This window comes from Podarcis pityusensis, assembly GCF_964106645.2.
Source record: "Podarcis pityusensis genome assembly, chromosome: 3".
NCBI lineage: Eukaryota > Metazoa > Chordata > Lepidosauria > Squamata > Lacertidae > Podarcis > Podarcis pityusensis.
Genome location: NC_138026.1, coordinates 23,581,664 through 23,606,653, shown reverse-complemented (window position 1 = coordinate 23,606,653; position 24,990 = coordinate 23,581,664). Strand labels below are relative to the sequence as shown.

Sequence of the window (24,990 nt, the reverse complement as noted above, 5' to 3'; positions counted from 1 at the left end):
TTGTGAGATAACCCTTGAAGGCCAATATACAGTAGAATATTCCCACAGTTATCTGCCTCAGAGATACTGTGAGGTAGGAATGCATTAAACCTGTTTTGCAGCAGTTGTACTAGCTGCCTGTCAGCTTCTGGGCCACATAGAAACATACACACACCTTGGAGACCCATGTTCTCTGTATGAGCAATCACTGTTTAACTGACGGTCTTGCTCTGCAACAGGAGGCCACCAGGTGCAAGGAACAGGGCTTAGCTCTACAGCATTGGAGCAATAACCGTAATCTTGGTGAGCCCACAGCTGCTTCCTTCTGCGTACAATATAAAATCTTCCCATTTCTAAAGGCACTTGACTGTTGAGTTTTAATTCTTCGATTTGCATTTGCAGGTTTTTCATTGTTTATTTTGTGTTAATGCGTTTTATCTTGAGTTAATGTTTTGAAGGAATCTGCTCTGAGTATAGGAAAAGTACATTGCACCCTTTAAAATAAATGCATTTTCAATGCCTACATTCAATGTCTACTTTCAGCTGCTTTCATAGTTAGTGTTTTGTGTGTATACTTTTGAGTTTGTCAGTACTTATTTCTCAGTAGACATGCGTAGGGAATGCACTCTAAATAGCACTGAGTTCAGTGGGACTTCCAAGTGTGTAAGATTGCAGATTTAATGTGTTAGTAAAAACAGCCTACTTGGCTTTGAGTTTTATTTATGCGTTCCCATTTTATTTTGATCAGTTTCACGGCTGTTACTTTTTAAAAACCTACGAAGCACAGCATGCAAGTGATATAAAACTTTTAAATTAGTGTTGCATTTACTTGATTCTCTTCCGAGTATTTTTATCTTCTTTTCAAAGAGGCACCTAGCAACTTCTTTCCTCCTCCTCCCACTGGAAAATCAGCTTTGAAATTACTAATATTCATAATGTTCTCTAATATATCTTAATCATAAAGAAAGCAATAGTGCTTCATGGTGTCACATAATGATATGTATCACAGCAACCAATGATCCTCAAATAACCCACTTGGAAAGATTTGATTTATTCCTAATATCATTTGTATTTTTTCCTGTACAGCTCAATTTTTCACCCACCTTTTAACTCAGAGTTCAGTTTAAAAAAAATGCTGTTAATAATTGCCTTTCGTAACTTTAGATTTAAAAACAGAATATTGTGGTTCCTGGCTGAACTGAACTTTCTCATGATTGATGTGAGTCAATTGATTTGACAAAATTAACACAATCTTTCTTGGCCATATATTCCCTCCCCCTCCCTTCCCGGTCTTGTTCTTTCCTTGAGTAATGCCATCTGTTCCCATATATTTGAAGGAGAGGATTCAGAACTGTGTTTTTGCAGAATAATATAACTGGAACTGTCACAATTCATCCTTTTATCAAGAGGCATCTGCAACATAAGCTATTTTGCTTATCCGAATGAGTTCAGAATATCTTCAAATAGAACATATTACATGCAGATATTTGAACCGATATGTTGACATCCCTTGTCTAGGGTGGGCTGAAATCTGTGAAGTTTAATGGAACAAGACTATTCTCACTATAACTTGTTAAAATCCCTAGGGTGAACAGAGTTCAGATCCATCATTGTTCCAGGATTCTGTCATCCAATTGGTTCCACTCTGGTTAAATTTTGAGGAAATCTGGATTTTCGAATGCCAGGGTGAACAACAGTCAGTTGTTGTGGGTGTAAAGGAGAAGACCTATTCTGTAAAGGCCCCATCGCTCTGGGACACATTACCAACTATTCTCTGACAAGACCCACTCCTTGAAGACCTACTTTTTTTTTCTTGATTACTCTTTTCCTTCTATTGTTGAGTTTGGTGATTGATATGTTCTGTGGGTTGTAGCTGTGTCGCTCAGCTGGTGACAAGGCTTCTGCCAATCGAACAGGGAGGCAAGCGGTTTTTGGCACCCCTCTCAAATCTGCTGCCCCCTACTGCCCAAAAAATCCTGCTCGCAGGAGAAGATTGGAGGACCTTCCAGTGCATATTTAAGGAACTTGCAAAGACTCCAAGAAGAAGGAGAAGGTTTTGAAATTTGCTTCTCTTCCTGCTCTGCTGACAGTAGCCTTACCATCAACAGAGTGACACCTCAGGACACACCCTTGTATTTTGGAGTTGGGTGCTGTTGTTTTTCTTCTATAATAGGAACATCTGAATCCCAGTGTTAAAATACAGTTTCGTTAAAATACAGCATTTGGAGTTTCCTAATCATTATGAGTTTTCCATCCATACATGTATGTTGTGGGAACAAGAGAGAGAGTTTAATTTTTGACATAGCTTACAGTGGGTACCTGGTTTGCCCTGAGAAAACAACCAACCTTTAATTGTTTTCATTATGGTAACCTGCCCTGGAACCTTAGGGTGAAGAGCAGGCTAATCATCATCAATGACAACTGTAGATTGCAGGTGTTTTTTGTTCTGCTATGTTATTTGAGTTACTTCTGTCTATTACTCAGTGCCACTTTGAAGCCCATCAAGAGGAAGGGATGGTGATTTCTCATATGGCTGTCGCAGGAGTTGGGATCTGGATTGCCTTCACATCGGGATCTACGCTTCGCCTTTTCCACACCGAAACCCTTAAGCATCTCCAAGATGTGAATGTCGCTACCCTGGTTCACAATATGTTGTCAGGTACCAGTGTTATATACATTTATTTAAGGGTGTCTGCTTTGTTCAGGCTGTGGAACTTTTTCAGTGTCCCAGTGCTTCACAGGCATGGCAGCTAAATAAGAAATTTGCATAATCACAATATGTAAGTCATGATAACTTGGGGGGGGGGGGGTTAAAACGTAATTGCATAGTATTCCAGCTTTTTGTCCATATCTTGCATAGCTTTAAAAGAAAACAAAATTGTGCACAGCCAAGAAAAGTTGGTATTTGAAGATGAAAAGCCATTTTTCATGTCTGCCTGGACCCTGCTATACTTGTTTTTAAGCAAGGGCTTATATTTAAGATGTGCTTATAACTATGGACCAAGCTATAGAAAAAGTCCCCCCAATATCTTTGCCCAAAATGTGGTTATTAAGCCCTTTAAGGTAAAGGTAAAGGATCCCTGGACAGTTAAGTCCAGCCAAATTTGACTTTGGGCTGCAGCACTCATCTCCACTTTCAGGCCGAGGGAGCCGGTGTTTGTCCATAGACAGCTTTCTGGGTCATGTGGCCAGCATGACTAAACCACTTCTGGCACAATAGAACACCGGGATGGAAGCCAGAGTGCAAGGAAATGCTGTTTACCTTCCCACCCACACCTATTTATCTACTCGCACTGGTGTGCTTTTGAACTGCTAGATTGGCAGAAGCTGGGACAGAGCAACGGGAGCTCACCCCGTCATGTGGATTCGAACCGCCGGCCTTCCAATCGGCAAGCCCAAGAGGCTCAGTGGTTTAGACCGCAGTGCCACCCTCATCCCTACTACGCCCTTATTTATGTTAGATGGAGAGCCAGTGTGGTGTAGTGGTTAAGAGCAGTAGATTCGTAATCTGGGGAACCAGGTTCGCGTCTCCGCTCCTCCACATGCAGCTGCTGGGTAACCTTGGGCTAGTCACACTTCTCTGAAGTCTCTCAGCCTCACTCACCTCACAGAGTGTTTGTTGTGGGGGAGGAAGGGAAAGGAGAATGTTAGCCGCTTTGAGACTCCTTCGGGTAGTGATAAAGCGGGATATCAAATCCAAACTCCTCTTCTTCTTATTATGGCCCTTCCCCCTACCCCTTTTAGCAAAACTCAATCTTTAGGGGAATTTACATTCAGTTGTTCATTAAATTCAAATTTGCACAGCGTGATTACAGTGAGCAGCCTGCAATTTGTTTATTTTTTGTTTTTATGTTTAAGAGTATTTAGTGTTGTTTTTAGTAGGGTTACTTGTTTAATTGCTTTTTTAATATTTCTATTTATATTGTGTGTTTTAGTTGTATCCATTTTAAGCTGTGAGCCACCCTGAGTCCTGCCATGGGATGAAGGTGGGAGATAAATAAATAGAATGACCTGGAAACAGACAGACATTTTCAAAGCAATTCCTGAGTGTGTCCTTTTCCTGTAAACGTGAAAGTAGATAGTAGGGAGTTGGGTGTGGATTTTGCCCTTAACTAGTCTCAAATATAGTAAAATATCCCCATCCACTGCCAGCCCTTCTTAGGTTTATTAGGTCCAAAATGCCCTGTGTTTTGAGTTTAATAAAGCTATGTTTGGGGTCTCCCCCCCAGTTTTTCTAATAGCCATGTCTAACTTTGTTTCATACTCACACATAAGCTTGTTCTGAGTTCAGAAAGGGTTTCCATTCAGTTCGCCACCATTGTGGAAAAATAATCGATGTTTTGTAGTGTTAGAGACAAACTGAATTTCCCCCTCCTCTCCCCCCACCTTCTATGCTTGGTAGTAACTATTTTGTGTGTTTTTAATGGAGGGAGAAAAAGCTAACTGGAAAATATTTAGTCTTAGCTGCAATTGCCATGGAAATAAAACAAGATGATGTAAACTGTGCTTTTCTGTTGAAGAGCTTGAGTTAATTATATATGTATGTGCCCTGGTGTCATTACCATAACATTTCAGCTGCTTTTATTTTATCTGAAGAATTTTTCCTCTCCTTATAAGCAAACAGCCGAAGTTTCAATAGAGTTCTTAGAATCGCGATTGATGCTTGAGACAAATGTGTTATACTTGAGAAAAGGAATCATTTTAACATTTAAAATGAGTACACTGGGTATCGCTTTTTTGCATTGGTGTTTATTGCTCTGTCTGGGATCCTATGCACATGATATTTTTGTACATATTTTATTTGAAGCAAGGGGTGGCTAATCTTGAGGCCCTCCGGATGTTGTTGAACTTACAATTCCCATCAGCAACAGGTGGTAGCAGTTACTCCAACAACATCTGGCGGGCCTCAGAATAAGCCACCCTTGAGCTAAAGCAACAAGCCTACTGCAGGACGGTTGGGAGAGATGGTAGATTTTGCTCTCTCCTACTGGCATGCTCATTTTCACTGAAAATTTGACAACCCACTCCATCCCTGTGTTTATATGTGAGCAGGGCAAACAGTTGCCTCATAAGGTTAGTTTAGCTCTCTGTGCTAGTGGCGGCATGCCCTGTTTCACTAGCACAGTGTTTCACAAACTTGGGTCTCTGTTTTTGGACTACAGTTCCTATCATCCCTGTCCACTGATCTTGCTAGCTAGGGATGAAGGGAATTGTAGTCCAAAAACAGCTGGAGAGACACTGCGCTCATCAGATTATCTGTTTAGTAATATATTTGTAAACCTCCAGCTAGTGTAGACAACAGGCTAAAAATTATAGCTGTAAACGTGTCACCAATATCTTCCTATACTGTGAGAGAAACATACAGCGGCAGTGTCTGTGAGCTTAGTTTTTTATTGTCATAAATGCCTGTTGCTCTGCAGGGGGAGAATATTTCATTGAGGTAGCATCTGGCAAAAGCAAACCTGTGCCCAGGGGTGGAGTGTGCTGGCTTTTAGCATCTAAATGAATGAATGGAAAATTTTAAAATAACCTATACAGCTTCATTTTGCTTTTGTGCAACAGGGTGAATGGTGGGTTAGAACCTCCTTTCTGCCTAATTTCCTCTAAACTAAAGCAAGAGGTCCTTAAACTGTAACAGATTCTTACTACTCTCTTGGGGAAACACCAAAGGAAGGGGGCACGCAGTCACGTAAACCTGGCCGTGGTATACTTGAGTTTCTTTATTCATCACACCTGTGCCCTTGCTCTTCCTTCAAATAATTACACACTGGCTTACAAATGGATTCCAGGTGGCTTCTTAGCCAGGCAATTTACAGGGTGAGACCTGCTTAACTCCAGCCATACCACAGAACCATCACTTTGTTTCGGACATTTCCTTGGGCTCTAGTGCTCTTGAGTTGACATAATTTTACATATAACTCGGCAACCCTACCCCATTTCTCCTTGAATAACTGGAACAATTTCATGAATTTTAGTTTGAGCTGCCATTTATCCACAGCTGAGCTGCAGGTAGCAAGGTGCACCAGTGTGGAGTTTTAAGAATCAGGGATGCTTAACTATAGTTTTTGGAACAGTAAATCTTAACTCCTTTTCACTCATGCCTGTTGCACTGAGCTGAACAGCCCAAGCTTAATCATAGGAATTTTGTTATAAAGCCCATGTTGCCATGAACTCTGGGCTTTTTACATTTCAATGTAATTTTTTATTATTCAGTAAATGGTATTTTTATTCATTATGAAGCTAACATTTCCCCCAGTGCTTACATGGGATTTCATAAAACATAATCCTTTCAGAACAATTCCGCTGACTGAAGAAATTCTTGATTTGTTCCTTTAACAACTGATGACAGCTTAGCTATGTAACAAAGCAATTTCCATTATTTACCTTGTTGTGTGACATGTGTTTCCTGCAAACTGAAGAGGGACAGGAAAGTGTACCATTTCCTCAGTAGAGGGAGAGTAGTGCAACAAAAACATCATTGCAATAGGCCCTAACTCTGCCAGAAGATAGAAATGCCTTCATTAATGGAAGAATGACTAAATAGAAGGGTGGATTTTGGACAGTTATAAAATGTACAGACATGTAGGCTAGGTGATTTGCAAAGTCCAAGAGTTTTCTTCAGCGAGAAGAATCAAACAGCAAGAACAGACAATTTGGAAGTGCCCTAAGATTCTCCTTCAAATACTTTTTTGGAACTAGGCTGATACTGTGCAGTTCACTCTCTAAGATTATCACTGAAGGAAAAGTTCAACTTTAAACCTTTGTTGTTGTTGTTTAGTCGTTTAGTCGTGTCCGACTCTTCGTGACCCCATGGACCAGATCACGCCAGGCACTTCTGTCTTCCACTGCCTCCCGCAGTTTGGTCAAACTCATGCTGGTAGCTTCGAGAACACTATCCAACCATTTCATCGTCTGTCGTCCCCTTCTCCTTGTGCCCTCAATCTTGCCCAACATCAGGGTCTTTTCCAGGGAGTCTTCTCTTCTCATGAGGTGGCCAAAGTATTCGTGCCTCAGCTTCACGATCTGTCCTTCCAGTGAGCACTCAGGGCTGATTTCCTTCAGAATGGATAGGCTTGATCTTCTTGCAGTCCATGGGACTCTCAAGAGTCTCCTCCAGCACCATAATTCAAAAGCATCAAGTCTTCGGCGATCAGCCTTCTTTATGGTCGAGCTCTCACTTCCATATATCACTACTGGGAAAACCATAGCTTTAACTATACACGACAAGGCAGTGATCCACGAAGGAGACTTTAAACCTAGGTGTCAATAAATGGCATGCCAGCTGATGCAGCACAGTAGCTTACGCAGTGCGTTGGGCAGAAGAGCCTGATTCAGATTTTTGTCAATTTCATTGTTGACATTTCCGCAGTTCTGGTTGTCTGTAAGGATTCTTGTTGCAGATCTGGTATTGTAAAGGGTTACTGAGAAGATGCATGTGAAACACTTTGAATAATTGATTAGCATTCAGTTTATTTGTATAAATTATAGTAACAAAGAGTCTCATTTGGAAAGTGTGCTTTTTATATAGCTCTAAGTGACAGAATGGCCCAGTTTTTCAAAAATTCAAAATTGAGATTGTGTAAGTGCATAGTTGTGCCCATGTCCACCTTTATGTCAATGGACCTGCTGAGTAAAAAATTACATTCTTATCTTCTTGATATCAGCTCCATTATTTGATGCAATGTAACATGAATAAGATCAAACGTATCCATTCTTAAGGAAATCAGCCGTGAGTGCTCACTGCAAGGACAGATCGTGAAGCTGAGGCTCCAATGCTTGGGCCACCTCATGAGAAGAGAAGACTCCCTGGAAAAGACCCCGATGTTGGGAAAGATGGAGGGCACAAGGAGAAGGAGACGACAGAGGACGAGATGGTTAGACAGTGTTCTCGAAGCTACAAACATGAGTCTGACCAAACTGCGGGAGGCAGTAGAAGACAGAAGTGCCTGGCGTGCTCTGGTCCATGGGGTCACGAAGAGTCGGACACGACTAAACGACTAAACAACAACAACAACATGAATAATTTGTTGTAGGGTTGAGTTTTACAATAATTATTAATTGTCCAAGTCCTGTGTGGGATAAATTTATCCCAAAGTGAGCTCATTATGAGCTGTTGATGATCATAAACTGAATTGATCAGGAACCATTTTTGAGAAATGCAAACAAACGATAATTTGAAAAGCTTCTCACTCTCTGACCATGTGCACTTAATATGGAGAAGTACAGACAAATCATGTTGCACATCTACCATCCTATGATGATTTTATATTGTGTTAGAAGTTCACATCCCCAAACAGGTGTTTCCTCATTTCCCAGTTGTTCCATTGCTTCAAGAGCAGAGGATTTCCGTTTGACCTCACCTCCGATTGTTTATTTCCTTCTGCATTCAAGATGTTAGATTCCTGGATAATCACTTGCAATCTTCACATGTGGAAACAATGTTTTTTCAGTGGTGCAAGCCAGCACTTAGACATTTCTGAAGCACTGCTGTGCCATGCTGGGACTCTATTCTTGCCCTGTTGCCATCATGTTAATGCTGTCAAAGTGCTGAAGATTAGCAATAGCAACATATTAGCAACATATTCACACAAGATTAGCAACATATCCACACATATTTTCAAAACCCTGTAGGCAGATGACAAACAACCAAAGATGAAGTTTTGTATAACTGGTTTCTGTGTGTGTGTGTTTTGTTACTGGAAGCTGGTAAAGCACACCTTTCACACTTCTCTGTGTAGATACAGGTAGGTAGCCATGCTGGTCTGCCGTAGTCGAAACAAATGCAGACGAAAGCTCATACCAATAACAAACTTAGTTGGTCTCTAAGGTGTTACTGTAATGATTTTTTGATTTTTTAAATTTTTACTTCTCTGTATAGTTGTTGCAGCCTCATTCCCACAAAAAACGTTTTGCAAAGATTTCTTGTAGCCACCACATCCTCTGCCCCATTTTGTAAGGGAGACATTTGCCATGTCAACCCTAATAAGTCATAAAAAGCTAAAGGTAAAGGGACCCCTGACCATTAGGTCCAGCCGTGGCCAACTCTGGGGTTGTGGCACTCATCTCACTTTATTGGCCGAGGGAGCCGGCGTATAGCTTCCGGGTCATGTGGCCAGCATGACTAAGCTGCTTCTGGCGAACCAGAGCAGCGCATGGAAATGCCGTTTACCTTCCCGCTGAAGCGGTACCTATTTATCTACTTGCACTTTGACGTGCTTTCAAACTGCTAGGTTGGCAGGAGCAGGGACCGAGCAACGGGAGCTCACCCCGTCGTGGGGATTCAAACCGCCGACCTTCTGATTGGCAAGTCCTAGGCTCTGTGGTTTAACCCACAGCGCCACCTGCGTCCCTAATAAGTCATAAGAAGAGCCCAGTTGCATGAGACCAAAGGCCCATGCAGTCCAGCATTTTCTTCTCACAGTGGCTGGTCAGAAGCCTATGAGAAGCCTAAAAGCAGAATCCCCAGCAATCGGTACTTGGCAATGATGGTAGAACATAGCCGTCATGGGTAGTGGCCAGTGAGAGCCTTGTCCTCCATGAGGCTTTCCCATCCTATCATGCAATACAACCAGATTCAGCACTTTGGCCATGGCTCAGGCGGAATAATTGTGTGACCAGGTAATTTATTTCCTAGTATCACTTGTACAATCGTTTGGCTTCCTTGACGTAGTCAAAATGGTCATGCAGTAGCATTTAATTTTATAACAAAGCAGCTCACTGGCAGTAAAAGTAGGAGCTATGAAGTTTGCTTTGAAAATGAACTGTTTGGCATCCTAGCTACCATCACTGTGTCAGGGCGGGTATAGGGAGCAAGTCACCAATAACTTGGAAGCTGTCATTGATGTTAACTCCTTATTCAGAAAAACAGAGCAGTTTAGGCCTAGTGAGCACAGCAACTGTTCCCAGTAGATCTTGCCCCATGAGGCAGTTGCAAGGACTAAAATTCCCCGCCTTCCCCCAGCTTTCATCTTTCTCCAATTTCTTCCCAAGCAATCTGAGGTTCCTTCATCTCACCTGTCTCTGCCCCACCCACTGAGAGCCAGTGTGGTGGTGTGGTTAAGAGCGGTAGACTCGTAATCTGGTGAACCAGGTTCGCATCTCTGCTCCTCCACATGCAGCTGCTGGGTGACCTTGGGCCAGTCACACTTATTTGAAGTCTCTCAGCCCCACTCACCTCACAGAGTGTTTGTTGTGGGGGAGGAAGGGAAAGGAGAATGTTAGCTGCTTTGAGACTCCTTAGGGTAGTGATAAAGCGGGATATCAAATCCAAACTCTTCTTCTTCATACCTCTTTGAGTGATTAGATAAGCATTTACATGCCAAGAAAATAATGGCATGGTTCCATTCAGTGTGGTTTGGGGGTTTTTTAGTGGTGGGGGTTGGGGAGCAGGTTGTACCAGGCATTAACACTGTAAGTATTTTGTTTCTTGAGAATTATATTATATATAATATATTATAATTTGTGTTTATTTATTTTGACATTTAAAAACAACTCTAGGCTGGAGCTTCTGGCAATATTTGGGAGGTCTAATGACTTCAACCTGACAGATGCCTTCCACTTTTGTCTTCTTTCCAGCTGTGATCAACTTAGTGTCATTCACCTTTTGGCTAGAAGGGCAGACTTTTCAGATTCATTCAAGGCTACCCCCTCTGATCCATTCTGATGGAGCATTCAGGCATTCTGCACCAGAGAGAGCCAGCATTATCCCTTTCATTAATATTTTACTGTTTTGATATCCATCCTTAAGCGATGCACCAGTAATTTCCCTTTAAATACAATACGAAATGTGTGGTTCTACCTTTAAAAAAGATTCGAGTCTCAAATATGTAGATTCACACAAATCGTTTTGCACAACATCGTGCAAAGCAGGTTCACTGCTTCACATTTGCAGGTTGAGGAAGGAAAGGCTTAAAAATACATCTCCTTCTAAAGTAGCTGAATATGCATGGGTAAAGATATATCTCCTTTTTTAAAAGGACTTCATCAGAATTATACAACTGTGAACTACGCATTTACACAATTGCTTCATTGTGCAATGAATAAACCCTATGAATCTGGTGTAAAAAAAAGGATTGCTTAGGTTGGGATAGTCTTAGTCTGAACTAGAAGTTCTGGATAAAGAGAAGAGAGCACACGCTAGGTCTTCATTTGTGACAAAGTTTGAAAGTTAGTAGGGTCTACAACACTTTTTGGGCCTGGGGACATGTGGAAACCTTGAGACATTGTCATGGGCGTGACAAAATACCCATTTCACAGGGCTGAAAACAGACAAATTGGAGGGTCAGGAAGGGGCCTTGGTGGACACCAAGTGGGTGCCTGAGGGCCAAGTAACCATTCAGCAGAAACCTAGATTTCTGCCAAATATCTAAAAAGCATCTAGGGGAGTGTGCAGTTGGAGGGGTGCAATGGTAGGCTGCCTTATGTGCAGGTATAAAAAGTAAAGTGTTTTAAAGTATGGAATGAAGCAGATGAAGAGAAGCAAGTGTGTTTTTAGAAGCAGTGCAAATCTGCAATCCAGATACAAAACTCAGTAGGATTTAACTTCTAAATAACCGTACATAAATTGGACGACGTGTCTCTAACTGGTTGTATTCTTAAAGTTGCCTGGATTAACCATTTTACCCATACAGTAATCTGAAGGAACTCATCCACACTCTCCTCCATGGAATAATGCTAATGGAATCTGGGAAATTGGTCCAAGTAGGAAACAGTAGTCCCACCAAATGCTGTGTCTATTGCTAGTTATCCTAGAACAGTAGATGATATGTAAGAAAAGTAAGCAGCATGCAGATTTAACAAGGTGCATTAAATCCATTACAACACACCCTCTTCCTTTTAGCTTCATTTGTAAAACCTTGTTTGTTTTACTTCCACATGAGTTGCATTGGGATGACACCTTAGAAATATAGATAAATTAGATCTGACAAATATTGAGTGGCTTTTTCACATACTGAGTCTGTAACCTGCAACGTTGATTGATTTTTATAACAAACCAAAATGCCTTGCTTTAATAAAGCAGGATTTTTAAAAATGTTTTGTTTACAGCAAGCTCAATTTTATAATGGATTGTTTTCTTGTTTGCTGCTGGTTTTATTCATTTTTAAGGTGTTCTTCTACGTAATCTTTATCTTCTCACCCACCTTAGAAGGGCTGTTGTCCTTAATGATGGCCTAAATATATTTTAATTAAAAGATAAGTAAATAAATGCAGTATCTTGCTTTCGGGGTAACTTTGTACCTTCTCAATCTTATAGGGCAGCAGCGTGTTTCTGTGACCAGCCTCCTGGTTTGCCATGGCTTGTTATTGGTTGGGACAAATCTTGGGATAATAGTAGCACTCCCAGTTCCTCGTTTGCAAGGAATTCCCAAAGTAACTGGTAAGTAAAATGACATTATTATTATTACATTTATATCCTGTGTTTTCCTGCAAGGAGCTCAAGGTAACAAGCATAGTTTTGTTGAGATTTCCATTCCACCTTAAGGAGCAGACGTGTGGAACTGTTGCATGTCACATGTCTGTTTACATTCCAGCACAGCTTGCTGGGAACGTCCTTTGTGTATAGCTTTTGCTTTTCCCATTCTCTCTGTGAAGACGAGAGAGAGAGAGAGAGAGATGACATGTTTCTTTGTCTTGATTTATGATTAATAAATCTGTAGGTGTAGTATGCTTCCACAAGCCTCACGCCTATTCTGTGTGCACAGTTCGATCTGCTGGTAGTGTGCCCTGGCTTTGAAGCCCGGGTCACTGATTTACTTTGGAGCAGAGGTGATGGGTCTTCACAGCAGGATGGCTGGAAGGAGACGGCCCAGCCGGGGCTAGCCAGCTGGCCTTCCGGCCCTCTGCATGTCGACAAAGTCTCCCCTATTTTACCCTCACAACAACCCTGTGAGGTTGGCTAAACTGAGGGAAGGTGATCAGCCCCAGGTCAACCAATGACCTTCATGACTGAATGGAGATTTGATCTGAAATGCTGGATAACTGTGCTTTGGAAGCTGTTCTCACACGCCTGCACGACTTATACTGAAGCACTAGAGAACATTGTGTGCCTCCTACAGCAGCTTTTGAACTGAGTATCTGGCATAAAAATAAACTATAAATACATCTACAGTAAATGAAACTCTAAGGACCTATTGGTAATTGCACATGAGTAGGTAAAGGTAAAGGACCCCTGGATGGTTAAGCCCAGTCAAAGGGACTATGGGGTTACGGTGCTCATCTCACTTTGAGGCTGAGGGAGCCGGCATTTGCCTACAGACAGTATTCCGGGTCATGTGGCCAGCATGACTAAACTACTACTGGCACACGGCGGGCCATGACAAGTGCCAGAGCACACGGAAATGCAGTTTACTTTCCCACCGCAGCAGTACCTATTTATCTACTTGCACTGGTATGCTTTCGAACTGCTAGGTTGGCAGGAGCTGGGACAGAGCAACGGGAGCTCACCCTGCCATGTGGATTCAAACCGCCGACCTTCCGATCAGCAAGCCCAAGAGGCTCAGTGGTTTAGACCACAGCGCCACCCGCGTCCCTGCACATGAGTAAGATGTGCTGAATTTGAAGGCTGTGCTTAATAGCCATTGTATTCTTTGAAATCCAAATAAAATTCTGAACCCTAATGCATTGATACTTTATGTTTTGCAGTTTGCTTCCCCCCCTCTACTGTTATAACTGGTCAACTACTTTTAGCAGCCAGTCCATATGTTAACAAGTAAAGAAAAATGCCCTGTGGTTTAAAATCCCCTCTTCTTACTTCAGTAAACTATAATAGCTGAACACTCTACAGAATAAATGTCACTGCACTTAAGGATCTTGCATGTTTGAAGCTTTCATCTGGCCTCCCCAGTAAAATATGTTATCTATTTCAGCAAGGCCAGCAGCAATATGTATATGGGCAACAAGAGCGGAGTATTAAGCTTAATTGCAAAAAAAGGTCTTTGGCAGCAGATTGTGGAGAAAGCTAGTAATGTTAAGATAGTGCAAATGCCAACCAAAACATGTCAGCTGATTCCCTTACTCATGCTGTTGTGAAAACAGAGAACAAAGCATGAACTGTACGTCAACTTTAGCTCTGCATGTCCTCAATTTTGCTGATTTGTTCTAGAATCATAAGGTAACTCTGGTATATATAATAGGCTGCTTCTGAAAACATTTTGTGCAGCAACAAGAAAAAGCAAAACTGCTGGCATATTCATAAAGCCAAGCAAGGTCTGGTACAGTTTCAGACTGGATTGGGGGGGGGGGACAGTGTGTTGAGATTCTTGCACTGCAGGGGATTGGACTAGATGATCCTTGGGGAATCCCTTCCAACTCTACCAGTCTGTGATTCTGTGAAGGTTTAGTCTTGTTCACCTGTCTTAATCTAGGGAGAGAGTCAGGGCAAGGCTTTGGAGAACAGTCCAAAGACTGCAGGAAACTCCTGGCCTATATATGTAGCAGAATGGACTGTACCATTTCAGACTGCAGCGGATGATCAATTGTTTATGTTTCCCTACACTAAAACCTCCCAGAAAATGGAAAATGACCACAGCAGTCAAAGGTATTTGTCCATTATGGTGTGCTGGTTTTTTGTTCCCCAGGGCGGGGTGTGTGTGTAAATGGAGGGGTACTCAAAACTGGTATTGCTCACCCGCAGTCTGAAATGGTATTGTGCATTTGTTTGCTTTACTATTTTTTTGCATGTGTAGATCCAGGCCTAGGTAATCAGGCAGGAAGGGTAACATCAGAGGGGAAACGATAGAAGGGAGAAGGTACTTGGGAGCACAAGGTCATCATATTGCTCAGCAAGATGGAAAGAGACCTGCAAGTATCTGTTTATAGGCAGCTTGAATCAATGAGTAGAGGTAGACCCAACAGAAGGTAGCAAAGACCAGCAGTGGCATAGCATGGGTTGCCAGTGCCTGGGGCCATGCAGAGGGGGTAGATGGGCGGGAGGGGAAAGGACGAAGTATGCATGCACATTCAACTGCCAGGAGATCGCAGCCACAGAGATCAGAAAAGAAGAGCTGCTCTGTTGTGTGGAGAGGTCACTTCCTGGTTCGCATGCAGAAGCCATTTTCAATGGAGCCCAGTGACAGAAGTACACAGCTGTATTGAGGCAGCACCAGATGTTGAATTTTTGCACCCCTAATGATTCATCCCTGGGGCAACTGCCCCTATGCCCCTCACACTATGTCATTGGCAAGCAGCTGTATATATCTCTTCCCTGTAGTAAGGTCTCTCCCATAACATTTTAGGTAAGTTTACCATGTGATACAGGAGCATCACATTGACTTCCCTCCAGTAAATGTTGTCCAGTAAATGTTGTGCAATTGCAAAGTAAGTAGTCACCAAATTCATGTTGACTTAACAATATGCAAATGTTATGACTTGGCAAGGTTTTAGTTCTGTGATGTGCAGAGAACCATTTAAAAAATTGTTCCGAGGACTGAATGGCTGGTGAAATTAAGGTCAAGATAATGAGAATTGCTCTTTTTTAAAATGAAGGTGGTGTTTTTTTCTCCCCCGGCTGCAGGAAGAGGAATGGTTTCTTACCATGCGCATAACGGCCCAGTTAAGTTCCTTGTAATGGCCTCTGTAACCAACAAGAGAAGCAAAAGCAAAAGCAAATCAAGGCACAGCCTGAGTCGTCCTCGTTCGGGATTGAAAGATGAGGACCAAAAGAACGTTGTTCACAATGAGAGACCTAGTTCTTCTCTGAGCAACCCCAATGACAGTGCTGTTTGGCTGGGAGGCTCAGTAGGGTCCATCGCTCAGAAAAGTGACTTGTCTTCATCTTCTGGGTCCCTGACGTTGTCTCATGGATCAAATACAACTGAGCACAGGCCCGAGGAGAGTGCCGTCTATGAGCTTTTGAAAGAAGTCTCTCTTAGCCAGAGTAAAAAATGTCGATCCAAAGAAGGAAAAGCAGTATCTGTCTTGGTCATCTCTGGAGGACGAGGACACAGAAGAGTGAACAAGAAGTGTAAGCAGCAGCGGCCAGATGAACTGGTTTCGTCTGTGATGGTTTGGCAGATTCCACTATTAAAGATCTAACATCACGGTACATTGTGATTTTGTGAAAAACGTCTGCTTTAGACCCAAATGTGTCTTCATCATGATGAACCTTCATCCAAATAGATTTTTGGTGTCATGTGAAAATGAGTTCTGGGCCCAAGTGTCAGTCTTTGCAGAGGTGTGCACACATATGACTAGCTGCATTGAAATCGGTGAGATTGCTTGCTTGAATAAGGTCCTAAAAAATATCATAATATGTCCTTGGGTTGAAAATGCTTAGTTCTTAATGGAAACTCTCTAATGGGAATCGGGGGTGTAAGCTGCTTCTTTTTAAAAAACAACAATTTTGCCATTATTTATATTCAAAAGTTATATCCTAGAGCATACTAAATGAAATGCAAGGATCAAATAGAATTCCACCAGTGGGTCTCCCTTAACTTCTTCTTACAAAGCAATATAACTCTTCCATTTTGTCTACTAGCTTAATTCCAGAGGGCATAGGTAAACTTGTAATATATTTCTTCAGACCAAAAGAAAAGAAAAGAAAAGAAAAGAAAAGAAAAGAAAAGAAAAGAAAAGAAAAGTGTATTGAGTCAAATAGTAATTTAGATTTATATCCTTTGAAGCAAACAGCTAATACTATTTTTAATGCTCAGTATTAAAAAAAAAACATTGCAGAAAATGTTGAGACACAAAACTACGTGGTTTACCCTTTTTACTTATTTAAGTGTGGGGTTTTTGTTTGCTTTTTTTTTTTTAAGAAAATAACATGAATACAGATGTTAGTAGGTACAAATAGTAGTTCATGTTTTGGTGCTCTTTTGTTTATAGCATATTCTGTTGCTGGCAGTAGAATGTGCTCCATTTTATTGTACATGAATAAATTTTGGGGGGGGGGGTAAATAGCAAAACAAATTATGAGATTATGTATCCATAAAGTAGCAGAGTTCAGCACTATCCAAATACATGAATGTTTGCTAGAAGTGCACATTATTAATGCAAGCTTTGACCTGAAATCAATTGAAGTGTACATTTGCCATGACTACAGGCCAAGCCCGGTGCCTAATATCTATGAAAAGAAGCATTCTATTTACAAGCAATAGGGGTGGGAGGTCATTTTGTTTAGAGCAAATTTCACAATCCTGTTTTGCTTTATAACTTACGTTCCCATTTAGCCGTAATAATGCACACTTGGGATTCAGTTATAGGCAACACAGCAGTCTCCGATGTTGCCATGACTGTTGCGAAATGGTAACAACTTGCAGCCAGCCAACTACAAGACCAGGGCTTTCAACCTCTAGTCCAGAAGTCATGACAGCTGTATGCATTCCTGCAAGTTGTTTCACAAGTGGTGGGCCTCTGTGATGTCTTGAAACCTTCCTGATACTTGACCGCTGCATAATGGGGCCATCTTATGGATCATGTTTGACCATGCCTCTTAAAACTCCCCGGACGGGTTTATTTGATCAATGATAGCAACCCTTTTCACAGCATGGGATGGAATAGCAACTGGTGTTGGTGTAACTTGCTGTACCCATGTACTCGGATCTCAGCAGGAATGTTGTATCACTCTGAGGTCACTCCTTGATGCAGGGAGAAGTCCAGTGGGAAAAGTTTGCACTGTATATATATTGTGACCATTTACTGTAAGTGTAGATTTAGAATGGCCTTAAGATTATCAGATGATAGGCCCAGGCACTTAACCAAATGGGCAAAATAGGAAGGTGGTTTGGGTTTACTTGAGATTGAGCAGAGCTGGATAGAAGGTACTTTGTGATCTACTGCTATATTGCTGGTTGATTTGCAGTGGATGGGCAACCATTTCTGAATCCCAGATGTTTTAACAATTGAAAAGCCCCCTGCCCTCTTTTATTTCTATATTCGTGGGCAGCTGGCTTCATCCCCGAGCCACTGTTTTGCACATGTTTCCCCGGCTGGTGTACCTTGAGCTGTAACAGAAAATAAATGTAGATCCCGCGAGTGTGAAGTCTGCTGCTCACACTTGGCAAAGAGGATGTGAACGTGGTTCACGCTTCTACGTCTGCCAGTAGTGTAACATTTGAATTATTGGTGCCTGAGGAGATACGTCACAGCAAAACCTGTGTGTTCCATTTGTGGACAAGGAACTAACCACAGACAAGATGCAAGTGCCAATAGCTGGAGCATGGAACTAGATATTCAGAGATTCAATTGACTCTCACCCCTCCTGTACCTGACAGCAAACAATATCCTAGTGACCCCTTGTGTCCTTTACTGGAGCAATGGGCTGAGATCAACAAAAAGTGCTGATGCCATCTATGAAAGCTGGAAATATTAATCACTGTCCCAGCTTGCCAAATCAATTCCTAATAAAAACCCAACCAACCCAGTCTTCCAAATGTACTAAAAGAACTGTTTTTAGGCTTGTGTGCTGCTTTTGGTTTCAAGACACGTTTGAGCACAATGTAGGAGAAGGCTGGTCATTCCTAAAACCAACGTATTTCCATGGAACTTGTGTATGCCTTTTCCTTGGACCCACTGTGTGCACCATTCCTTTGGAAAAACCAAAGGAATAACTTCCACTATCATAAACAAGAGCAGGATCGACCTTCTTTCTCATGACGTATGCACCGAATTTACCTGCTTCTGAGATTTATGTAGCTGGTTCAGTTTCCTGCCCTGAATAGCCTTGCTGACTTTTGGTTCCATTCATCCAAAGAGATGTTTAAAAATTCTCTGATCCCTTTGAACTTGCTTTTCTTGAACAACACCCCATCCCCGTGTGTGCAGCACATGCAGAATTGCTTTTGAAACTGAAGGGACTTTTAAAAATAAGTTTGTGCTGTGGCCTTGGGCTCACCTGCTCAAAGGATAAAAAGTTGCAGATTCCACTAGGCTGTCTCTCTGGATCCCAGCCACTGACTGCTGCCAAACACAGACTTCTGCAAATCTTCTGAAAGACATTTGCGCTGCTAGGTAGTATGGCAAAGAACAGCTTTAAAGTATCTTATGTAATTGTATATAGATAAAAATGCTAACAAGTAACTAAGTGCAAGATACATTTGCTTTGCGGTATATTGCAAACTTTGTGCTATATTGCTTCAGTGTTGGGTGCACACCAGTGGTAATGTACTTCTAGAGTAAACGGGCATATATAAAAATAAACGTGTTGCTAGGTGGACCAGATTTTGCTTCGGCTTCCACTTGCAAGTGCAAAAATCCTAAGGGGGAAAAAGGAGGAAGGGAAGAGTGTGCAACCACTATACCACATTAAATATTTTCTAACATCTAACAGTATGTGTTATAACCTGAGCCATAAGATTTGTATTTATGTCTACAATAAACTCAGAAAAAAATATTTCATAAAGAAAACTGTGAATAAACCATTCCTCAAAACTATATTAACCTTTCTTCTTTTATGAGTTAAAAGCCTACCAAAGGGTAGTTCTGGCTGACAGTGTCCACAAAAAATATATATTCCAAGCCATTTATTTTAATGCATTGGTGCTTCAGTTGCTTATTGTTTACAGTGCACATCATTACTTGGGAAGCATGGAGGTGCTGTGATTCTCCCATAACTTGATAACAGTGTGGCACTTTTGCAATAATATTTTGCCACATGGTTCCCAAATAGCCCATCCTGGTTTTGGATAGCAGCCCTAACAAATGCATAATAACACCACCCTCCCTTTTTTTCAAAGCATTTACACAGCCGGGAAGATAAACAAGCCTCACAAGGATCCTTTGAGCCTGGGGCTGCAAACATGGAATTGGTCAAGTAACCTGGTAGGCTGGATCCATGGCTGATGGGCTGTGTAAAATTGTGCTAATAAGCCAGGAGAGGAGAGATGTCATATACTGGGATGCCAGCATGATACCCATATTCTATGGTGCACATCAAATGTCTCAGTAAATGCCTTTGGCTTAGACTCACTCTGACCCCTTAAATGGGATTTGGTATATAAATTTTCCCTTGGCTTTTTTGCTGGCCCAAGTAGGACCAGCATGGATAGCTGGCTCAGGTGTTTCCTCCCTTTATGGTCTTGATTTATGGGCTACTACTAAAATGAGGCTGCATTTTAACCTGTATTTTAAGCCATATTTTAATTAACTGTTTTTGTTTGTTTGTTTGTTTGTTTGTTTTCCCCCTATTACGTTTTATTGTAATTTATATTTGGTGTTAGCCGCCCTCAGCCCGGCCCTGGCCCTGGAGGGCGGGGTATAAATAAAATTTATTATTATTATTATTATTACCTCAAAAATCCATGGTGCAGAAGACGACGTTCTTTCTGCTCAGTTCCTGTTTGTGCAGACCTGGCATCTCCTCCACTGAAAACACACACCCTGCCGATATGCCCATATTTCATTGGATGCCAGGATTGGACACCCTCCCATTCTGAAGTGCAAAGAGGCTTCTTTCTCTGAGCAGCAGTGGCTGTTGTAGGTGCCTTTCCCCTCCATTGTTGGGTTAGCTGTGAGGACCACATGATTTTCTGGTCCTGTTTCTTTCCCTGCTCTTTTAGGTGTGGCCGCCATTTTGTGCTGCGCCATGTCCCCATGCATTTTCTTTTAGAATAATTTCATAGGTTATGCTGGCGGTGGGGGAAGGGTCGCTAACCATTTTGGGACAGTGTGCAGATTCGGAATTTTTAGGGACTGCTGTGAGACACCTCCAGGTATGAGTATGTGAACCAGAATATTCAGAATTACGTTTCTGTTATGCTGTTGTGATTTTTTATTTATTTTTTTTGGAGGGGGCGGGCAGGCTGTATGCCTGAGCCCCCCTTCAAATTCCTGGATCCAGCATGGATTTAATTCCTGGAATAGCCAGGCTAGCTTCCTGTGGGGGAATGGCCCTTTAAGTATAGGCCATTAAGGTAATAAAGGAAGTGGCTCTGAGCCAGATAGAAAATGGCTGGATGCCCCTCCCTCAACTTGCTGGTAGTAGGAAAGACAAAGGACAGAGTGGAGGGGTGAGGTAGAAGCTAAAAGCAAGGTTGTAGGCTGGGCAGCTGGGAGACAGAGCAGTGCCTGATTTCTGCTGGGAGAAGCAAGGCCCTCTTGGGGTGTTGATGCTGTGAGCCCTTCCATCATAGGCCCAGGTTGTATATATGTGTAAATGAACCATATATCATAAAGACAGCACAGTCTCTACTGTCCCTCATTCCAAGGAAACCGAACCCTGGGTAAGCTCCTTGAACCCTGGGGATCTTGCACCTCACAGAGTTTGGGATGGCATGCAACAATACATTCTATCCACATCCTATGGAAGTGCTACAGGTGACGGCCTTCAGATCACATGCTGACATAAGGTTTCATTATTGTTTATAGATAGTATATAGTGAAATATATTAATAGTATAGAGCACAATTCCATTTGCCTTCAAGTCACACTGATGTCCGCAGAATGAAATATGGGCTTAGTCTTTCCCTATTGAAATCAAAAGGATTATAGTCACAGTTTATCAGTGCTAATTAATGTACAGTCGTACCTCAGAAGTCGAATGGGAATGAAAACGTGGCTCCTGCAGCCAATCAGAAGCCACAGAAGTCACATTGGACGTTCGGGTTCCAAAGAACGTTCACAAACCAGAACACACACTCCTGGGTTTTCAGTGTTCGGGAGGCAAAATGTTCAACTCGCAAGGTGTTCGGAATCCAAGGTATGACTGTATACTAGCTTCGTTCTAATTATATTAGATACTAGCTACTGTATGTCCATTATCTTACACTAAAAACTTTCTCCCAAACTACTTCAGTTGGCTCTACTTCAAATGGCGGCATTGAAAATTAATGGCATACAATCCTGTGCATGGGTAAAGGTAAAGGGACCCCTGACCATTGGGTCCAGTCGCGGACGACTCTGGGGTTGCGGCGCTCATCTCGCTTTATCGGCCGAGGGAGCCGGCATACAGCTTTCAGGTCATGTGGCCAGCATGACTAAGCCACTTCTGGCAAACCAGAGCAGTGCACAGAAATGCTGTTTACCTTCCCGCGGGAGTGGTACCTATTTATCTACTTGCACTTCGTGCTTTCAAACTGCTAGGTTGGCAGGAGCAGGGACCAAGCAACAGGAGCTCACCCTGTCATGGGGATTCAGACTGCCAACCTTCTGATTGGAATGGAATGGATTGCAACCTTTAACGAGTGCAAATAAATTTCAATAGACAATACAACAAACTCCCCTCCTTCTGAATAGTGGGGGAGGGTTAAATAAAAAATAAATAAAGGCAAGGCATCCAGAGGAGGAAAAGAACCAGGGCATTGGGAAGGAAAGTGGTTAAAGGGTGTTGAGCTGAAGGGTAGCTGGGAGAGGTTGTGGAAGGCTTTGAGGAATGTTGGCTGCAAAGAGAAGACAAACAAGCCAACCCACGGCCACTTTGCAATGATAATCGAGCATCCCTGCACTCACTGAAATTCTGTAACACCGTGAGAATGAGTCAGGAAAATGAAAGCCTCTCTTCCCAGAGGAAAAAAACTGGAGGACAGATTTCAGCACAGCACTACTGTATATAAAAAGACCTGTGGCTCTTCTCATCTCTCCCTCTACCCCTGAACACTACTCCTTCCAGCTTGGGTTGGAAGACTCCACGAGTCAGATGGGTCAATGTGAGTTCACCAAAGCTAAAAATCAGGTTGTAGAACAGATGTTGATGTCTCATCCGAATGCATGTTTCGTGCTTCCCATCACCCAGTATTTTATTGTAGGGTGACTTGGGGGAAATGGAGAAAATCAGGTGTGTAAACTCCAAATGTTTTATATAATGTGAGTTGGTGTTTGTGAACGTGTGTGCTATCTTGACTACTTGGTTTAAAAATAAATAAATGCTGGCTAATGTTTTACTTTAGACTGAGCTTCTGCTCTATAGAAGATCAAACAAGAGGACTGAACGGTCTGACTTTAAAATGATATCAAGGCATGACCCACTAGAACTGACCATACTGGCTGGTCCCTGGTCATATTGCTGGGGCTGATGTGAGTTGGAATCCAGCCACATCTGAAGGGCTTCACAGGCTCATCCCCCAAGTGTTAAATCTATACATGGAGAAGGAAGACCAAGATTTAAGTAGTATGTGGGATGCTTAACATATGACATGCAACCAGAAATGACAGGGGCATAATGGAAAGAACTGTGGGTAGGAAGAATGCACAGAGGTGGCTTTGTTGATAAAGTTCAAGTTCTATTTCTCCTTGTTTTCATAACCTCCCTATACCCACTTACAAGGAATGTCTTCTGGGCTATCATCTGTTGTTTGCTGCTTTTTGCCCAAGAACCTACTAAGCAAACTGACGACCAATCTGTGTACAGTGGATGAATGAGGAAAGGCAATTGATAGTGATGGGAATGACATGCCATGGTTGGGCATGGTCTTGCAGGTAGGCACCGATTCACATGACAACAACGGGCCTGCTACAAGGTAGCAAGAGACTGGAAAGGAGAATGTGGAAGGCATCCATCACTTTATACAGCCCTAATATTGGAGCACTCTCCGGTTCTTCGGTTGATATCATTTTAAAGTCATGTGGCATGGATAGTCCAATAACATCTACAATGCCTCCAGTGCCCCTGTTTCAATACTATCTAATATTATGGAGTGTGTGTGTGTGTGCTTATTGTCTCTGGTCTGCTTGTTCAGCATTTCTCCTGCCTATTGGCTATTGCACCAAGTCTTTCTTAGTTGTTTCCATTCCAGTCCATAGACTGCTACAGAGGAATGCAGACTCCTTTATGCATGCACACCTATTGTCACTTGAGGACTGTATTTGTGAATGAGCCCTCATACATCAAACACAAACAAGAACTTTCATCAACATGTCTTCTGGATAGCTCAGTTGGTTAGAACATGGTGCTGAAATTGCCAAGGCTGCAGGTTCAATTCCTGTATGGGACAGCAGCATATTCCTGCATTGCAGTGAGGTTGCACTAGATGATCCTCAGGGTCCCTTCCAACTCTACAATTCTATGACGTCTCCCAAATGCAAGGCTTTTTAGTGGCATCAGTACACTTAGCCGCAGTTTGTTATGTGCTCCTAAGTGTTGTGCAGGCATGTGTAAATGGGCTTTCTCTTGCCATTTGGTTTGTATTAAACTTTTATCTTTGAAAAGAAAAAGAAGCATAAAATAAAAATATAATTCCTTGTATGCCTACCCACACTTCCCCCCAAATTCACCTGTTATTCCCCGTTGTGAGTGGTAATTCGATTTGCCTTTCCTTGATGGGTTGCCGCTCTGCATGATAGACTCCAGGAGCAAAGATGCCCGGTTAGCATTTGTGGCAATGCTCAGTGATGAGCGGCATGCTTTGATCTGCTGCGACATTTCCTATTTCCTCCCTACCTATTGTCGTTCCATGTCAAACAATGCCAATCACTTCCCCTTTGCGGGGTTTGCTTTTGATTTGCCTTCCTAGCGCACGGAGCCACCCTGTATATGTAGCCAGTATGGAAGCTGTCTCAGAGTTTGTCCTCTTCGCTCTGAACAAAAGAAGCTCCTCCAAATAATGGGATTTGCGACGAAGCTCTGGGGCGCGTTAGGCCAGCAAACAGCAGGGGCTATAAACCCTCCACCCCACCCTATACTTTCTGTCCTGTTAAAAGGTTAAGTAAGAGTGCCAGGCACAGGTTTAAAGCCAAACAGCTTCGGATTGTGTCACTGTGTGACAAGTAGCTGCTATTTTGCAGCGTGGGCAGCAACAAGTTTGCAATATTTGCTTTTCTCAAGTACTAAAGCAAAAAGGGTGTGGGCGAGGAAGCCAGTTTTACCCGAGGCTGATTTCTTCCTTTCTTTTTTTAAAGCTACTGAACAAATATTTAAGGGTGCACCCAGTTCTATGTAGATTTACACGGGCGTAAGCCCCATTGAGCCCTGTGGCACTTTCTCAGCAAACCCAGAGGAATGTTTAACAGGGCGACGGCGGGCGGGGATAAACAAAGGGTCATCCGCCCGGCGCGCAACGTTACGTGACCCAGACCAGGACCGCGCATGGCGAGGCTCCGGCGCCCTTGGCAGGCTGCTCTGCGTGCGCGCCGCGGAGACGA

The 24,990-nt window shown here is 42.5% G+C and overlaps 1 protein-coding gene across 6 annotated transcripts in view; it reads left to right on the top strand.

Moving 5' to 3' along the window:
* ARHGEF10 (Rho guanine nucleotide exchange factor 10) overlaps window positions 1-19,177 on the top strand; it is a 107,007-nt gene extending 87,830 nt beyond the window's left edge. For all 6 annotated transcript variants that reach the window (XM_080998938.1, XM_080998937.1, XM_080998933.1 and 3 more), the window contains 3 exons: window positions 2,464-2,638; window positions 12,233-12,355; window positions 15,491-19,177. In XM_080998938.1, the coding sequence (XP_080855064.1) occupies window positions 2,464-2,638; window positions 12,233-12,355; window positions 15,491-16,011 (819 nt within the window). In that variant the 3' untranslated portion in view covers window positions 16,012-19,177. The remainder of the gene's footprint in view (window positions 1-2,463; window positions 2,639-12,232; window positions 12,356-15,490) is intronic.
* The last annotated feature ends 5,813 nt before the right edge of the window (window positions 19,178-24,990 follow it).